The sequence below is a fragment of the Lygodium microphyllum genome, chromosome 25 (genome assembly GCF_053477565.2).
Source record: "Lygodium microphyllum isolate KBCC chromosome 25, Lygodium_microphyllum_v1.1.10, whole genome shotgun sequence".
In the NCBI taxonomy this organism is placed as follows: domain Eukaryota; kingdom Viridiplantae; phylum Streptophyta; class Polypodiopsida; order Schizaeales; family Lygodiaceae; genus Lygodium; species Lygodium microphyllum.
Genome location: NC_141159.1, coordinates 5,074,138 through 5,092,243, shown reverse-complemented (window position 1 = coordinate 5,092,243; position 18,106 = coordinate 5,074,138). Strand labels below are relative to the sequence as shown.

Below are 18,106 nucleotides of genomic sequence, written 5' to 3'. Positions count from 1 at the left end.
AAAAATCCAAAGCTTTGATAGACTAGAGATCCTAGATCTTCCTTCCTTTGATCTCCTTAATCTCCATGTGACTAGCTAGATGTATGAGTAGGGGTATGAGGTTTGGCCTAAATGTCAAGAAGGTGGTGACCAATAGCAAGGTTGGTGGTAGAAGTTGGGCCAAGAGGATGGTGGTGGCCAAGGTGATGTAGGTGGCTAAGAAGGCAATGATAAAAGACAATGGAGGTGGTTGAGAGCGTGGAGATAGACACGAGCATGGCTAAGGTGGCAATCATTGAGCATTTGATCAACACTACACCATTTTCTCTCTCTCAATAATAATGATGATGATGATGATTATGATGAATGGTGATGATGATGATGATTGCAACGTGCCTCCTTCTCCTTATAGACATGCCCCTCTACTCCCCATGTTCTCCCTACTTACATAGGAGGGGAGGTGTTGATGCTCAACTTGAGCTAACATGCAATGTGATGGCCCATGTATGGTTGATGGCCATCCTAATATGCATCGACCTTTTCTAAATGGCATTAAATTTAAGGTAACCCTTGTAGCCTTTAGTCCAATAACCCTTATCAAGAGGGCATCAATTATGAGGTGGCACTTTATGGCCTTTAATGCAACAACTAGTCACTTAATTCGAGAACCCATGGTTTGAATTATTAGTACTATTATCAATCAATATTTTTTGTAATACTTGGACGATTTTATTGTGATCTGTTTGGATGACATCTTGATATTTTCCAAGAGCTAAGATGAGCATGAGCATTGCATTGAAATAGTCTTAAATAAATTGCGAGAAGTAGGCTTTTATGCAAAGTTGGAAAAGTATTCTTTCAATCAAACTCAAATTGAGTTTTTGGGATACGTAATTTACAAGAATGAATTTTCTATGGACTCGAAGAAGGTACATGCTATTCTAGAATGGGAGACTCCTTCATTTATGTGAGATGTTCAATGCTTTTAGGGTTTGCAAAATTTTATCAAATCTCTATCAAGGATTACTCCAACATTGCTGACCTCTAACCAACCTAACTAGAAAGGACAAGTTTGTATGGGATAAAAAGGCTGCACAAGCTTTTCAAATATTGAAGTAAGCCCTCAGTTCAACACACATTCTTATCCATGCAATGCAAGTCCATCGAACCCCTTTTGAAGACAGATGCCTTAGTTTTTGCATTTAGAGCTATTCTATCCCTAATTGGTGATGACAATTCAATTCATCAAGCAGCTTTCCACTTGAGAAATTTCTCTATTGCAAAAATCAACTATGAAATTCATGATAAGGAGCTTCTAGCTATTGTGGACTCTTTAGAGACTTAGCGACACCTGATTGAACGTGTGTCTCATAAGATCACTATCTATATAGATCATAAAAATCTAAAATATTTTATGGCTTCTTGTGTCTTGAATCATTGCCAAACAAGATGGAGTGGTTTCCTATCTAGATTTGACTTTGTCATTATCTATAGGTGTGGCCACCAAACAAGGGAAGCTAGATGCTTCATCTTGAAGATCCTACATGTTACCAAAAGAAGGTGATGAAGCCCATGACCAATATAAATATGTTACCTTGAAACTCTAGCAACTAAGGGCAGTTATCAACAAAGCCCTAGAAAACTTTGGATTCTTATCAAAGATCAATAAGTAAATTACAATTGATGGGCTAATCTATTATAAAGGACTCCTATATTCCTCTTGGTCCTTTTCAAGTGGGTATACTCCAAAAGAGACACGATCTCCTCTCAACACGGCATTTTGGGGTTAACAAAACAATCGAGCTAGTTTCAAGGGATTTTTGGTGGTTGCAAATGTGGAAACTAGTTAAGGACTTTATGTGTTCTTATGACACATGGAATCGAGCTAAAGTCCCTTGTTATTGACCTCATGGACTTTTTTAATAATGGATGCTCAAGCAAGGATAGCCCTTGGTTTGTATGCAAGTTTGTATAGCTCCTAGTTCATTCAAGTTTTTAGAAGATTGTAAAAATTCTAGAAGACGTTCACATCATTGCTTATGTCTCATCGCCGATGTCAACATGCCATGTGTCGACATGCATGTCATGCCATGTGGCATCCTCTTGTAATGACATGTGTTCCCCTTACCCTCCATAGGCTATATTATAAATAGGAGTCATGGGCTACAAGCCCTTTTGTCTTGGCAACACTAGTTGTTGTGAGGCTCTTACGAGGTAAGTCCTCTTCACTTTAAGTGGCCTCGATATGCAACTATCTACTGAGATCATGCTTAAGACTTATTGGACATGGGCACCATAAATGCTTATGGATTTATGATCCACCGTGGAAGCTTACAAAGGAGCTTATCTATAGATCGTTTCAAAAAAGTGATACATGTTGAGGGATACATGTAGTTATGTAGTGATAATGACAAATTCATTTGACCTCCATTGCTTTATAAATATAGCAAATGTCAGTCCACTCGCGATATTTCCTAACAGAGGAGGGTGTAAAGTGTAGGTAGCCTTTGGTTGGGTAGTGACATGTACCAATTGTCCATTGCTTCATGTTGACCCTTGAAGCATCATGTTACTCATTTGCCATGGTTGCACTCCAGAAATAAGATTTGTCTATTATATACTCCAATAGATCTAATGTTTACTAATACTCTACAAACAATTTAGATATGCCATTGGGAGAACATTGCTACGTGCATAAGCAAATGAATTTAGAGTCATCTCCTAGTTGTTAAGACATCTCTACATGGCTACTCTCTAGTCATAACAACTACATCTAAAACCACATGAAATTAAACCTCATATAAGGAACCATTCAAATCATCAGAGACCATTTGAAGAGCTTATGGAATACCTCACAATGGTCTTTAAAGGAGGCATATTCTAATAGAATGCATGATAAGGTCTTGCAAATAAAACAAAGTTTGCTTTGCTTATATATCATCATGAGATGATGCAACCGTGGTTTCAATTTTGATACTTTAGACTTGAACATGAAGATCACCAAATCAGGTAATCTACATCCATAACTTGAAATTATACATCAATAGTGTCATGCATTTTTGTACGATGCAAGACATATGAGCTTTTGTGTGTATCTCAAAGCAACTTACATACCACTTCAATGAGCCCATTGTCAACATAACACAAGTATAAGTTTATGGTTGAAGTTAATTTGGTATAAAATCTATAGGGACCTTAGAGGTTATTTATACGAGAGACATGCCACCAAAAAGCGTTTTCCGAAGGGCATATTAGCCAAGAGCTTTTCGAGCAGCAGACGAAGAAGAAGACGAAGAAGAGAAAGAAAGAGGGGAAGGCGCCATGCCTATGGTTATCGCGGAGATTGCTTAAGCTTCGGCGTCCGTTCTGATCGATGGCTCACATGCCTTCTTTTTTCTCTGTTCCCGGTCTCGATCTCCCTGCACGATGATCGGCCGTGCAGAAATTGTTAGAAGACGGGATCATTATTTCAATCGTCAGCCGTCTCCTCCTCAGCAGCAGGAACAGCATCATCCTGAGCCTCTTTACCATAGTCAATATCATCCTTTTTTCCAAGACGATCATCATCAATCGGAGCAGCAGGTTTTACTAAAGCAGGGTTTAATCTGGTCGCACGGCAGGGAAGGTCTTATTGATCAGCAAGGACAACAGGATGGGGCTGTTGCACTAGCGTCGACATCGTTATCTTCAGCCGTGATAGGAATAGCAGGAACTTCGACAAGCAGAGGAAGGTCCAAATTAGCAACCATGAAAGAGCCTCCCAGTCGTACTAAGGTAGTCATCCGACACCTGCCTCCTTCTCTACCGGAAAGTGCCTTCCTTGAGCAGATCGAATCACGCTTTGCTGGCCTTTATCACTTCTTCGCGTTCTGTCCTGGCAAGTCCAGGTAGGGTTTATACTTACTCTCGCTTCCTGCTCACTAAAACAGAGTTTTGGTCAGTAGGGTCTCCAGAATTCTCTTTTTGGGTTCAGATGCTAATTATTATGAGTTGATTATGATGGTACTCGCAGATAACTTCTATTCTCTAGGGTTCTTGTAGGTCTGATAACTTATGCAATTCATGGTGTTTTTTAGACACTCAAACAGGAAAATGGTTCAGGAAAGAATAAGAATCTAGCTATAGAGCTACTTTTAATTCTCTTTATTCTTTAACTGCATCCTATTGCTGAGTCTAGCTTTTGTCTTGTGATTATAAAAACAGCATGATTAGAGTTAAGGTCATGGTCTCCTTGTCTAGTGATGACAAAGAGTGACATTATAATGCATACTATAAATTAAGAGTTCACATCGTATATGGAATTTCTGTGCTCTGACAGACTTTTGGGTACATAGCAAGTATGCATTTGTTTGTAGTTGTCTTCTTTGTGCTTTAAACCTGAGCATGTTCATTTACTGGGCACATGGGAAAACGAGGCACAAGGACAGACGGTAGTATAGATTTTTGGTGCACTACAACTTGGTTCGATGTGTGAGCACCTTTATATGTGAGCGTGAAATGCTTGTAGTGACTTTCCTTGGAGCAAATTTCAGTCCTGCTTTGCACTGCATGCTTGTTGTTTAGCCATCTCATTCAGAGTTAAAGCACACAGGTATTTAAAGCACATACATGGGAGTACTTGGTTGGCTGTGTGGTGATACCATGAAACTTTTAAGTATTTTTGTGTGGCTATAATCCTGTCCTTTTATAAATTCTTCCTAGAATTGAAGTTTTTACTTGCTGTTTTCATTTTCTTGGCAAATTAGATGCTATTATCTGTAGAAGCCTTTTTAAAACTTTTATCTCATTTACCATTTGCTGCTTTACCTCTCATTTTTAGCATTTTCGAAGGATTTTTTACATGATAATGGTAATTTCTCTCAATATATTGAAGGTATCTCATCACAAGGAATCTTTTAACCCTCATTTGGAGGGGTTTCTTTCTTGTTGTGAATACTGTCTTATCTTTTTGTGTTGTATCCTATTCTCTAGCAATGCATGCAGGCATGTCCACATGCACACACACAACATGTGCGTTTGTGCTGATCTATTGAATTGTTGTGTTGGAAAGTTGTTTGAACAAATGATAGTTAGTTAGGAGCAATCACATTAAATTCTTATGTGAGCAAAAGTCCAAGTTCTAGATAGATTGACCTGGAGGTCTCAAAGCTTGTGGGACACATTGAGAGGAGAAAATCTATGATTTTTAGATGGATGCTTTGTATAATACTACTATGTGTGTTTATTAGTGAGTTGGGTTCATAGATTGCTTGGTTATACCAATGGTGTATAGTGGAATAGTTATGAATGTGCGAGTGTCCTAGCAAGTTAGGGTTGTGTACTATGGGATATGGACTTGTTTGATTGAAAAAGCAATATGTAACATATAGAGGTGAAGATTGCTATGACAATGTGTTCAATATCATGTTTTGGTGTAGTGTTGAGTTAGTTATGCTTTACATAGAGGTAGATATCTTGATTTTTAAATGCATTGCTTTATGATAGAGTGATGGTAAGGTGTGTACGCATGCTATTTTATAGTACTTTCTTGTATAAAGTTCATATAGAGTTAATTCTATATTTAGGAATGATACACATTTATCTTTGCTTAGGTGAAGCAATTGTCATTGACTCTTGTAAGTGCATGTGTTGATTCACAAGGGAGTGATAGTAGTTTATTTATAGTAGCTATGGTATTTGACACTTGAAGTCCCAAATGTACATACGTTGGTCCAAGCTTAATACCAACATTTTGATCTTAGTGGTGGTGGAGTGGAATATCTCGACAATCACACATGGTTGTTGCATCTGTGGTTTGATAGAGGATTGACATATGTGGAATGAATGCACCTCTACCTTTCATGCTTGTTATCTTGGGAGATTCCACACTTGGTGATTGTTGTGCTTTTCTTTTTATGTCTACATTCCATAGTCACATGGAACTCCATTCCATGGCTTAAGGAATTTGGAAGCAAGTGTGACTGATCCCATTCTTATTCCACATATATGTAATAGCATGATGAAGCTATCTTAGGGTGCATTTGGGCAAACGTCTAAGCTTAAATACTTCATAATCATATGAGAGTGTTGCAGAATGCTACACCAAAATAGTTACATGTTTTGGGGCTTGTATCATCTTGCGTTGCAAAGCTTGTTGATATATCAGTGTGATGTGGCATTCCCGTATAGACTTAGCTCCTTCTTTCTCGTCCTTAAAAGGAGTCTTGTTCCATTCCCATATATATTTAGTGCCTTCATTCTCGTTCTCAAAAGAGTCTTGTTCCATGTGACTATGCTATATTAGCAAAGGCAATTGTCTATAGCAGTTTTGACAATGCTTGGTGTTTTACCATGTTATCGTTTCCATCTTTTAAAGGGTGAGTTCCATCTTGTGCCTCTAGTTTCATGTCATACCTCATCATCAATGTGTCCATTTTCACTATCATGCACCCAAGACACATCACAAGTTTCTAATCTTCCCTCCTTGCCACGTGATCTTCTAGCCTTGCTTCTAATTTGGCTGCCCAAATTTGATTTGGTCTAATCATATTTTGAGGCATTCTTTCATCCTTCAACCAAGATTGACCCTACTTAATTTTGAGATATTCCCATGTTTTAGATTTAGACATGGATCATCATCAAATTTTTTTGGTTTTCAATTGGCTTTTGTGTATTTTTATGGGAGCTTCAATTCAGGCGTACATGCATGCGTATTAGACTATTCAAGTACACATCTATCTAATATCCTTATAACTTATTGCATACATTTTAGAGTGAATGTTAAACTTATTCAAGTGTAGACATTTTGGTGATGACATCTCACATTTGTTATGTTTTATTTACTCTCTTCATATTTTCACTAGCTTAACAATATACATAGTCCTTGTTAAGTGACCTTAGATTTCAATCTAAAGTTAATCTTCAATAATGGGATATTTCCTCCACTCTCATATGATTAAATGAAAATTCTAGAGAATTGATTTTAAGAGTGAGATTTGAGAATTTCCATTGTATAAGTGGCTTAAAAAGTTCTAGGCTCATCTTGAATCCTTTCCTTTTCATGTCACAACACACCTTCTTCGGAAGATGGTGATATCTCGGCAATGAAACCATGAAATTGGCCTTTGGAAGCTCAAAGGTAGTAGACCACCTCTTACTTAGCAAACACTTAATTTAACAAGAAAAATCCATACACAATTGGAGCTAGAGTGCTCCTACACCACACATGAGATGTGTTGACCCCAAAGCTTGGTGCCCCTTTCAGTATCTCTTTAGATTATTAATGTATGCTTGGAATTGGTTATTACGAATGACTGCATTTCAATGATTTTCTGCCAGACAATTGATCCATGGGTGCTCAATGACCTTGTCACCTTCCATGTTGGCCTCCAACTAAGTGTAGAGTGTTAAAAGATGCGAATGAATACTTGAGCTTGCTAAACCCTAAAAATTACAGCCAATATTTGAACCCAATTTTATGGAGTAGTTGCCTAGACAACTGTCTTGTATAGTTTCCAATCAATCCATGGCGTTTCTTTCACAAATAGAGGAAATTTCTCGCAATGAAATTGTGAGAACGTCACTCTCTTTGTAATGAAGTGCTTAGAAAGTGTACCGGGCTTGAGATCTCAAAGGAGAAGAAAGGATCTCAATTGGTAGTGCTGTAATATTGCGTTTTTTTGATATCTAGCTAAAAAACAATAGCATAACTTGCTGTAAATGGAGTTCAAAGTTGCCCAATGGATTGCATATGCCAAGAGGAGAAGGTTGGCTGCTGTCATTTAACACTCCATCCATGTTGTCAACTCATATTCCATGGTAGCTGAAACTTGCAATTTTTGTAGAAAGTAGAGAAAAATGTCTATTTCTAAACTTGGTCTGCTCAAATGGGAGAGAAGGAGCCCCATATATAGCCAAAATAAGCTTTCGAAATGAGTAACCAATTGCTTCTTGATTAGATGTCAATTTTGATTAAGAGCTAATTAATGGCTTGGTCATTAATCGTAAGTGGGCTGCTGATTGGACCAACCTTAAGCTGAGGTTCTGCTTTACAACTCAAAGTGGGGCGGTTTCGTATGTTTAATACGATACATTTAGTACGTGAATATGTACTGTATGGAATGTACATAAAAAATTTAAGAATAAAATATGTTGTTTCGTACGTTCATTGAAAAACGCATATAAAACTATATATAAAATAGCCTACACATATAAAATGTGCAACTTAAAGATAGATCATGGAGAGTCCTAGGCCTCATGGAGAAGAACGAGGAGGAAGGAGAAGAGGGAGAGGAAGAGGGATTTGGGAAAGGTAGATATGTATGAATGAAACTTGAAAGTGAGAGGGGAGAGGGATAGAGAGGAAAAGGGAGAAGGATAGTGGCTTGAAAGTTGAGCTCAAGAGAGGGAGATTGATGAAGATGCAAGCTCGTTTGTGTGGTGAGATGGGGGGGTTTCCCTTTTATTATGGCTAAGGTAAGGGAGAAGAGAAGAGGTTCGAAACGAACTTACGGTAAAGTACCGCATGAAACAGTGCGACAACCCATAAAGATAGTCATGTCCAAGGTGTTCAAAGTAGAAATGCCAAAGATGCTTATCGTTTGTGGGTTCTCTTGTGGTCGTTAAAGCTTGGAAGCAATGGAACTTAGAGCCCTTAGCAGTCGGCTAGTAGAGAAAATGAGTCATCATATAGAGGCTACTAGGCTGTGCCTTGTCGCCAGTAATCACTAGACAAGTCCGAGAGTCTATGACCTTGATTGTGATCAAGGTGAATCTTTCATCTGACCATTAACTTTACCTTCTTTACAACAACCACATTTGAAGTACTTGATGTTAAGACTAGTTTAGGGATTGTTTGCAGCAAGGTACAAGCTAATGATTCTCTATCTGATAATACAATTTCTATCCTAGCCAATGTCAGAGGGCTCTAAGTTCCATAGGCTTCATGCCCTAGTTGTTGCTAGGGAACCTACGAATGATGAGAGTGTCTTTGACATTTTTACTCAGGGACACCTTGCATATAATTTTCTTTATAAGTTGTCATGCCATCAAATGTTTGAGGGCCCTCCACGCCTAAAATAGTCTAACGACATTTGTAGACCATGTCAGTTGGGGAAACAATATCGCACACCGTATTCTCAATAAGTCTCACTAAAATGTCCCCATAGGATCCAACTTGCATGCGAAACATGACAAAGTTGCATTCACAAATATAAGGGACCAGACATCAGGCTCACCTCCTCACCATAGAGCCAAATCGGCTTCACTCCTAAGCTTGGGAACTAGTAGCACTTCGAGTCACACCATATCCCACGGATCGACATCCCATACCACCAACCCATACCATCCAATATATGGATGTGTCGGCCAATGGACCAAGAGTGCAAGAGTGGTGATCACACAATGAATGTGTACAATAGGCCCTTGAGTAGGACTAAGCTACCGTAGCCCCGAAGTGCCCTTAATGCATTCGCACTAAATCACTTCATGACCATTATGACCAATGCTACTAGAGCTTGTTCAGATGTCCAAGGATGTAACACTGTCCTCAGCAATATCCTTAGGGACAAAGTAGGGAAAATGACTCTTCAACAAACGTACTGATTTCCAAGTAGCCTCCGCCTTTGGGTGGTTTTTCCACTTGACCAAATACTTGTGATAAGACCACTTAGTCGTAAGGTCGAGAACCAATTTGGGTTCCAAGGGAATATAATGAGCAATATCCTTGAGTTATGGGACTTTCTCAATTGGAATAATTAGTTCACCTTTTCCTAATCGTTCTTTCAAACGATTAACATGGAACACAAGGTAAACTTGGATTTTTGATGGTAAATCCAGCTTATAGGATATGCTAATTATCTTCTTGGTGATTTGGAAAGGCCACATACCCTCGATGATAATTTATACCACTTGTCGGTTGTCATCAAATCAAAATCCTTTGGTCTTGAAGGTAAACCCACATACCCTCTTGGAGCTCTCGAGGATTATGATGTTGGTTAGCATAAAACATGGCACGATCTTGGGCCTTTTTAATGCTTTTCCTAGCAATTGTCAATATCTCTAACGTTTGCATTTTCAGTTTATGTGAAATTTATGCTTGCTATAATTGTTGATTAATTAGGTCATTACCACCCTCTACGAGGAAGGAAGGTTGGTTGCACTAAGAGTAGTGATCACGCAATGAATGTGTACAATAGGGCCGTGAGTTTTATAAATAGGACTTAGTTGCCCTAACCCCACCCTTAGTGCATTCCCACTAAGTGACTTCATGACCAGTGTGAATGATGCTACTAGCGTCCATTTGGATGTCCAAGCATGTAATACTCACATGGGGTTGAGGGGCCCCTTAGTTGTTTCATGTCAATCTTTATAAGCTGACATCCATATGGCATAGCAGCCATTAATGGTACGTCGTACTTCTTTGTACTTGTAGATGAATATTCGAGATATAGGTGGGGGTCTAGTTTCTTGAGAATAAATGTAATACATTTGCATGTTTCTCTATATAGGTGTGCCTTGTGCAAAATTAGATGGGTGTCCGTATAGGGTCAATGAGAAGTGATAGTCGTGGAGAGTTCTGTCTCCCGCCAATTTTCTGAGTTTTGACATATGCAAGGCATTCAGTGTTAGCTCACCAACTCTCTTTCTCAAAACAAAGTCATAAAGTGTAGGAATTGGATTGTGGTGAATGTGATTTGCTCTAAGCTGTTCATAGCAGAGCTCCTTGAGTACATGTCGATTGAGGCTCTTTAACACTTCAGTGTATATTCTCAACCAGTGCCCAAGTGTATTGGTCTCTCATAAGATCCCCTTTGAGGCCTTCCTTGTCACTCAATCTGCCATTTTTCACCTTAAGATTCTTTGGAATCATGCAACATGCATACTCTCGATGACAAGATAGAAAAGCTTGTGTCTCGACCAGAGCTCTTGACATTTATAAGCTACTCTTTTGAAGCAAAATTTTACCAGTTGCTTGATCATAAAACAAACCACATCACTACGAGAAGAGATATTATATTTGACAAGAGGCATATTGTGCAGCCCTTTGCATTGACTTATGAGCCCTATTCCTTAGTCTACATTACCTAAGATAGTGTTATCTAAGCTTGGTTTGCTTCTCTCTCGTGACCCCACTCGCAAAGTCTTCGACTCCTAAGTCTCCTGCTAGGCACTTGTTCTCTTGTTAATACCAATAGACCAAATGGGATTCAAGGATCCTTTCACTCAATTCCATCTCAGAGGGACCCAAAAGATTTGATAGGCTTGCACCTACTGTTTCATTTGCGTCCTTTTTTAGAATTGATTACATATCATAGTCTAACCCGAACAATTGGTAGGAGGCTCTAAAGCATTTCCAATGAGACCATGGACAAGGGGCTTGAGAGCATTGACTTAGATTTTAGTGGATCATCTAGGCCACAAGAAGGCCATTGAGGCAAAGTGGATATTTTGCACTAAATTGAAAGCTGATGGAAATTTTGGATAAGTATAAGGCTTGCCTTGTGGTACCAAGATTTCAACAAAAGCGTGGCATGGATTATGAAGAGACTTTTGTGTCTACAGTGTGGTTGACATCATTCCATCTTTTGGTTGCATTGGCTGCCCATCACGATCGACCTATCTATCAGATGGATGTCAAAAGTGCCTGCCTTCATGGGTATTTGGAGGAGGAGGCCTATGTGAAGCAGCCTTCCGATTTCTCTCTTCCAGACCATCAAGACAAGGCCATTCGTTTGTGGAAAACTCTTTATGGATTGAAGCAAGCATCGCGTTCCTAGTTTCATGGAATGGATGAGTTCCTTAGATCTCATGGCTACCATTCTACCCCTAATGATCCAACTTACATGTAAAATACACTTTATCTTACTATATGGTGTTGATCTTTTGATCACACTCTTAGATTTTGCCACCATAGCAAATATAAAGGCCAAACTTTGTTCAACATTTGAAATGACTAGTCTTGGTCAGCTCACTTATTTTTCATATCTTAGCAAAAGTATACCCTTTAGTTAGTAGATTAGTATTGCAGCAATTAGATATGCCCCATAGTCATTCCTTCATTCTATTGTGAGGCTTTCTAAGGATCCTGATTGCCAACCCTTCCATAGATACACCTATTGATCTATGATGGGCCTTCCATAGGCACACCTATTTATCAGTGGTGGGAAAATTTCTTTGGTAAATTCAAACTAGGCCATATTTAACATACTTAGTTTCTTTGTTTAGTCAATATTTCAATGCACCTAAGAGGTCACATTGAATTGCTTGTTTGCATGTGTGGAGATATGTTAAGTATACTTATTCTCATGGTGGATTCTTTGTTTGCTTAGCAAGGCCAATCTCATTATGGTTATTTTAAAAGAGATGTAAAATGGAATGGGATCGGCTTTGGCAAAGGAAAATTGAGCCATTTGATAAACTACAGAAAGAGGTTTTGGAAGCTTCTTTTGAAGGTCCAACATTTCGTATACATTCAGTAGCTTTGAAAAGCTTAGGAGGTTCCAAGCAAGGTTGCATTGTAAACTTCATATTGCTCTTAATCATAATCATTGTTTTAATTGAATAAAAGTTGGAGGGCTGTCACAAAGAAATTATATTCTTTTTATTAATTTGTTTGACTAATCATGTATTGAATTTGTTTCCCTTGTAAATACTAAATATCTAGAAAAGTACATTAGCATTGACCCATTGATGAGTGGTTACAGGTTATATGGTGGGCCCACACAATGGGTTAGAAGAAAGGTAGTGCACACTTTTATCTACATGACCCAATTGGATGACTTTGACCAAAACTCAAGCATATCAGTGCACATAGAAAGGACTAATGCCTTGAAATGTGGGCTAGATTTGTTAGAATAGATAGTTACAATCCGCGAAATTGCACGATCATCAAAAGTTTGTACAATGCGCATTTGTAGACTGAAAGTCTAGAATGCACATATCTTTGTATAGAAAACTCATAGAAGGATTTCAGACTTTGACATGATTTTGTGTGAGAGAGAGAACTATTCCTTACTCTTACATTGATTGTAATCGAGCGCACTCCAAGGAGGCTTAGGTTGAGCAAAATGACATTTCTTTGAGAGAAAGGGGAGGGGAGAGATTGACCCATCATCAAATTGTTCTTTTTATTTTCATGAATGGTTAAAGTCTCCTAAATAAGGGAATATTATAGTTGCAAGCATACTACGTTGCTTGGGGCGTTTGCAAATCACCACTAAAGGTTCATTGAGATTCGACAATCTCAATATAGGTTTTGAAGAGTAGATAGCCTTCAACTCGTTGTAAGCTTGGTACATCTCCCATGTCCGCATGTATTGAAACTTTTGTGTTTTGGTGTTTATAAGAGGCAAGGTCACTTGTGCATAGTGCTCCACAAACCTGCAGTCAAACACTGTCAATTTCAGGAACATGGCCGTCTCCAATGTATCTTTGGGGGAAGGCCACTCCATGACTGCCTTAGCCTTTTGTAGAACTCATACTTTTGGTTAATTAGGAAAAAGCGATTCTTTTGCAACAACTATTGGACCCCCCGCAACTGATTGTAATGCTCCTTTCGAGACTTATTGGATATTATCGAGGACAACAATAACCCACTTTCAAATAGGAGGGTGCAACATCCAAGCTATGAGTCTAGGAAAGTAAGGTGGTGCATTGGACAGCCAAAAAGGAAGCACCACAAACTTAAACAGTCCAAATGGAGTTTGAAGTGCCGTCTTTGAAATATCTTCTAGAGCAATCTTGAGTTTGGTAATAAATGAACCTTAAATCTAGCTTGCTGAAAATTATTGAGCCTAGTAGTTGATCCTATAACTTTTCTATCTGTGGCAAGGAAAATTTGTTTTTGATGGTGAGGTTATTGAGTGTCTTTTAATCCATACACAACTGTGAGCTCCCATCCTTCTTTTTTTAAAATCAACAAGACTGAGCATAAATGGGATAGTAGTGGCTCGAACAAGTCCCTATTCCAAAAGTTCCTTAGCTTGCGTTCGAAGCTCCTAGAGCTCCTTCTTGATTATCTAGTAGGGTGCCTTCAAGGGAGATTCCACTCTTGGAACTATCTCAATCCTGAAATCCTCGAGTTATGGTGCCTCAAAATGATCAATCTCTAGTGTATTTGATTGTGTACATTGATGAAAGTTGGTGCAAAATGATCCAATGTTGGTCTAAATTTTATTTTTTAGATCAAACCCTTTTTTTTTTTTGTTTTGTTGTTGTTGTTGTGTGTGTGTATTTGAGAGAGAGAGAGAGAGAGAGAGAGAGAGAGAGAGAGAGAGTGAGAGTTATATTAATGTCTACAAAAGGCCAAATCGGCTCCAAGCAAAGGATTTTCAATGGTTGTTGCTTCTTTTGTTAGACATTTGTAGAAAACCCCCCCACCATTGGTTTCTTACTTGTCGGTGGTGCAGAAGGTTTGTTCACTACTATTGGCCACTTGGTTCCAAGTGGTTGGACCATTGATGTTTCCAAAAGACTAGGTCTTTGGACATCCCAAGTTTGTGGATCCTATGTAGGCCAATATGAAAGTGCTCTTTCATTTCTTATGTTTCTAGGGTTGTTGGCACATATGGACTATGAGGAATGCAATTCATCTTTGATGTCTCATGAGGAGTGTAGAGTCATATAGTTCGCTAGAAAGGACTTCTTCATTGGCAGCTTGACTTGATTGAGTTGGCGGATATTCTCCCTAGACATGATTTGCTTTCTTGGCATGTTGCAATTTCTTATGCCCCCTCTAGCCCATCCACTCCTTTGTACTTAGATTTTAATGTGTCAGAAGTGTAATTGTTGAGTATGTTGTATTTGCTTTATGCTCAATGGCCTAGGGCCATCTTGCATCTTGTAGTCTTGTATTTTTTTTGCGATTAATACAATTACCTATTATGAGAGAGAGAGAGAGAGAGAGAGAGAGAGAGAGAGAGAGATTGAGAGAGAGATTGAACGCATGGTGACTAAATGTCTCAAGTTCAATTCCTACGTCTGCATGGTCATTTAGTATATGAATATGAAAGGGAGATTTGAACTTAGGTCAGTCGGTTGATAAAATAAGTGGTTTACCACTAGGGTAGCCACTTGATCACGAAAAAAAGATAAGACAAAGAGAGGGGGAGGGGGAGAGGGAGTGATGCTTAAAAAACAAGGCAAGATAACTGGAGAGTGGGACCAACTTTGAGATAAATAAAGAAGATAAAAGCTAGTGAAGACTGTCTTAGGCTTACTTTTTCATGCGTTTTGACATTCTTGAATTTGGCATGAAATTTGTTTGTGGGTTAGAAATCTTCTTTGGAAATCCAAGGGTGCAAAGTTTGTTTGCAGTAAGCGAAATGTCTTTACAGAAGTGTGGTTTCATCTGTGCTAATTCTTGACTTATTCTTAACAGTTTGAAGGGCAGCAAATATGCTCGTGCATATATCGATTTTAAGAATCCTGAAGATGTTTTCAAGTTCCATGATGCTTTTGATGGCCACACCTTTGTGAATGAGAAAGGTACATGTGCGCTTTTATGCACCGGGCTGATGATGCAGGTGGTGTTAACACTGTATTCTGATGTTTCTGGTAGGCTCACAATATAAAGCATTGGTAGAGTATGCTCCATTTCAGCGAGTTCCAAAGCCATCCTGCAAAAAGGATGTACGCGATGGCTCAATTTTTAAAGGCAAGAGATTCAACTGTCTATGCCGCTTGCTGTCATAAGCTGTTGCTCTGTCTCAAAGCTTTTTTGCATTCAAACTTGTTACCGCAGCTGCAATGCAAAAGCATAGGTTCCAAAGAAATTGTGTAGGCAATCTCTGTTGAATGTGTTTTTCTTAGCATTGCAGATCCAGAGTATTTGGAGTTTCTTGAAGTTTTGGCCAAACCAGTTGAAAACTTACCAAGTGCTGAGGTGCAACTTGAAAGGAAAGAAGCCGAGAGGAACATGAATTTAGGTATGCATTGACTTTACCTGTGCTTGCAATTTGTGGTTTGGCAGTTTCTCAATTGTTTTGTTTTCATGAACACTAGGTGCTAAGGAAGCCATTATTGTGACACCACTTATGGAATATGTGCGACAAAAGAGGGCATTGAAACCTGCATCTCAGGTATTATCTGGTGTTTTTTACTGCAATTTGTTCATGGAGGTTGTTTGCTTTTACAGTCTTGTTTCCATCCTCCATTTTACATCACTCTAAGCAACCATGAAAGGCTGCCAAGATTTTTTATAATATTTGGTGTCTGGACAATGGTTAATGTTGTCTCTCTGTAAGTTTTTTTTTTTCTAAACAAGAAAGCTTGGAGCATCAGTTTCCTGATTGATTGAATTCATGGGTGGCCCACTTATGCTTGAATCTATTGGAGGACAGATACATGGAGACATTTCCGATTTTAGGATTCTAATGACATTATTATCAAAAGACACTTATCTCAATTTGAGTATGTTATGCTTTCTAAAGTGGGGAGGATGTATAGTACAATCAAATTTACTAGTAAAATTCATGGAGTCTCTATTTATCAGAACAGCTGCTGGGTTTGTTATCTTTGTATTTATCTACAGCTTCAAATGTGGCCTGAAAATTCATGCAATGCAAATGAGGTATTTTAAAAAGAATCGATACAACATATTATAGGAACTATCTAATGTTATTGAAGATTGACTTGGCTTGAAATATGAAAATTAAGAATTCAGGCCACTGCTACGATGTCTTTATAAGCCAATGTGAATTGTATTGATACGTAACAATGCATTAGACCCTTCAAATTTGCTTTGCACCACCATTCCTCTATTACCAGGGCCTGAAAATGATCTAGTTGTCATATGTGCATGAAATAAATAAGGATTGATTCTTCAGAACGCGAAGTTTGTTGAAACTGGTAAATCATGTGCTGGTTCCTGTCTTGTCTGCCCGGACTGGGGATGAGGTGATCTGAAGGAGGAGTGGGAGACACCGATGTCACCTCTGAGGTGAGCAATGCTAGACTAGCCTAGTGTACCCTAAGGGATTGAGAAGGTGCTAGCCATCAGCAGGTCTGAACTAAGTAAAATTGTGGTGTGGGGGAGAAACTGATCTATTTGTGGCTGCATTAGGACAAGAGTGGCTAGATAAGCTTGTCAAGTGAAGTCTAGTGTATGTGGTGTGCAAGATAAATCACCCAAGCGTTCAGTTTTCTTGGTAGGTGTGGGCAAGAGGGTTGTCCATATGCCAGATGGCCAATGGTTTGCCAATGAGACGGGTGAGTACCAGAACGAGCAGTAGCAGTAGGTATAGGTGCTGGAGGACTCCCTCTCGGCTGCCCAAGGGGAGTATTGTTTGTGGGTGTACATCCCCCTTCATGGAGAACTCTTGTAAGTCGTAGTTGAGATTTATACGTTGGGTTCAATCTTTTGCCACATAGCAGTCAATGAGATGACTCCAATGATGGAATGTGAGAGAAAAATGTTGAAGTTGAGAGTGAAACTTGGATGGTAACCTTTGCATCAACTTCACGTTTGCGGTAGTGTTGTAAGCCTTGCATTGACTGATATGGTTAGGGTAGGAAGTTGACGGTGCGACATAGCCTCTAGACCAACTACCAGGTTCCAAAGACCTTGAGACTTAGGCATTTGTTGCATTATGATTTGACCAAGTCATGAACCCATTAAAATGAGTATTGTCCTTAAAAGCATTCTCGACTGTAACAATAGGAGTGTTAGTGTTGAATGATGTGTACGGTGGGTAGGTCATGGGATTGGAGTACACTCGGGGGTCTTCCCCAAAGTGGCCACCATACGTTGTAGATGTGTGCATGGGGATCCATATATGTATATTGGTTGATGACTAGGCATAGACATCATTGCCATATAGTGTGTCTTAAAGAGGGTGGATGAGTGCACCATAAGTAGAGGATAAATATCCTTGCATCTGAGTGGCCCATGGATTGTGTGGAGGTGCATCATAAGCAAAGGATGGATATCCTTGCATGTGAGCGGCCATGGGTGAATGTCATGAGGGAGCGAGGCAGATACCTAATATAGCCATTCCAAGATAGATTGGTATGCTCACTTGTAGGCAAGTGTGAGGTTCAATGTGTGAGGGTGGCATTCTCAAGAATGGGAAATTAGAGTGCAATGTGGCATGCATGGGTGGATACTAACTTGTGGAAGGGAAAAAGGATTCTGAACTTGGAATAGAAA

General features: G+C 39.1%; 1 protein-coding gene across 1 annotated transcript in view; it reads left to right on the top strand.

Moving 5' to 3' along the window:
- Positions 1-3,198: 3,198 nt before the first annotated feature.
- Positions 3,199-18,106, top strand: part of UPF3 (Smg-4/UPF3 family protein) — a 70,494-nt gene continuing 55,586 nt past the window's right edge. The window contains exons 1-5 of the mRNA XM_087666707.1: positions 3,199-3,866; positions 15,338-15,444; positions 15,518-15,613; positions 15,777-15,884; positions 15,961-16,037. Coding sequence (XP_087522833.1) covers positions 3,406-3,866; positions 15,338-15,444; positions 15,518-15,613; positions 15,777-15,884; positions 15,961-16,037 — 849 coding nt within the window. The 5' untranslated portion in view covers positions 3,199-3,405. The remainder of the gene's footprint in view (positions 3,867-15,337; positions 15,445-15,517; positions 15,614-15,776; positions 15,885-15,960; positions 16,038-18,106) is intronic.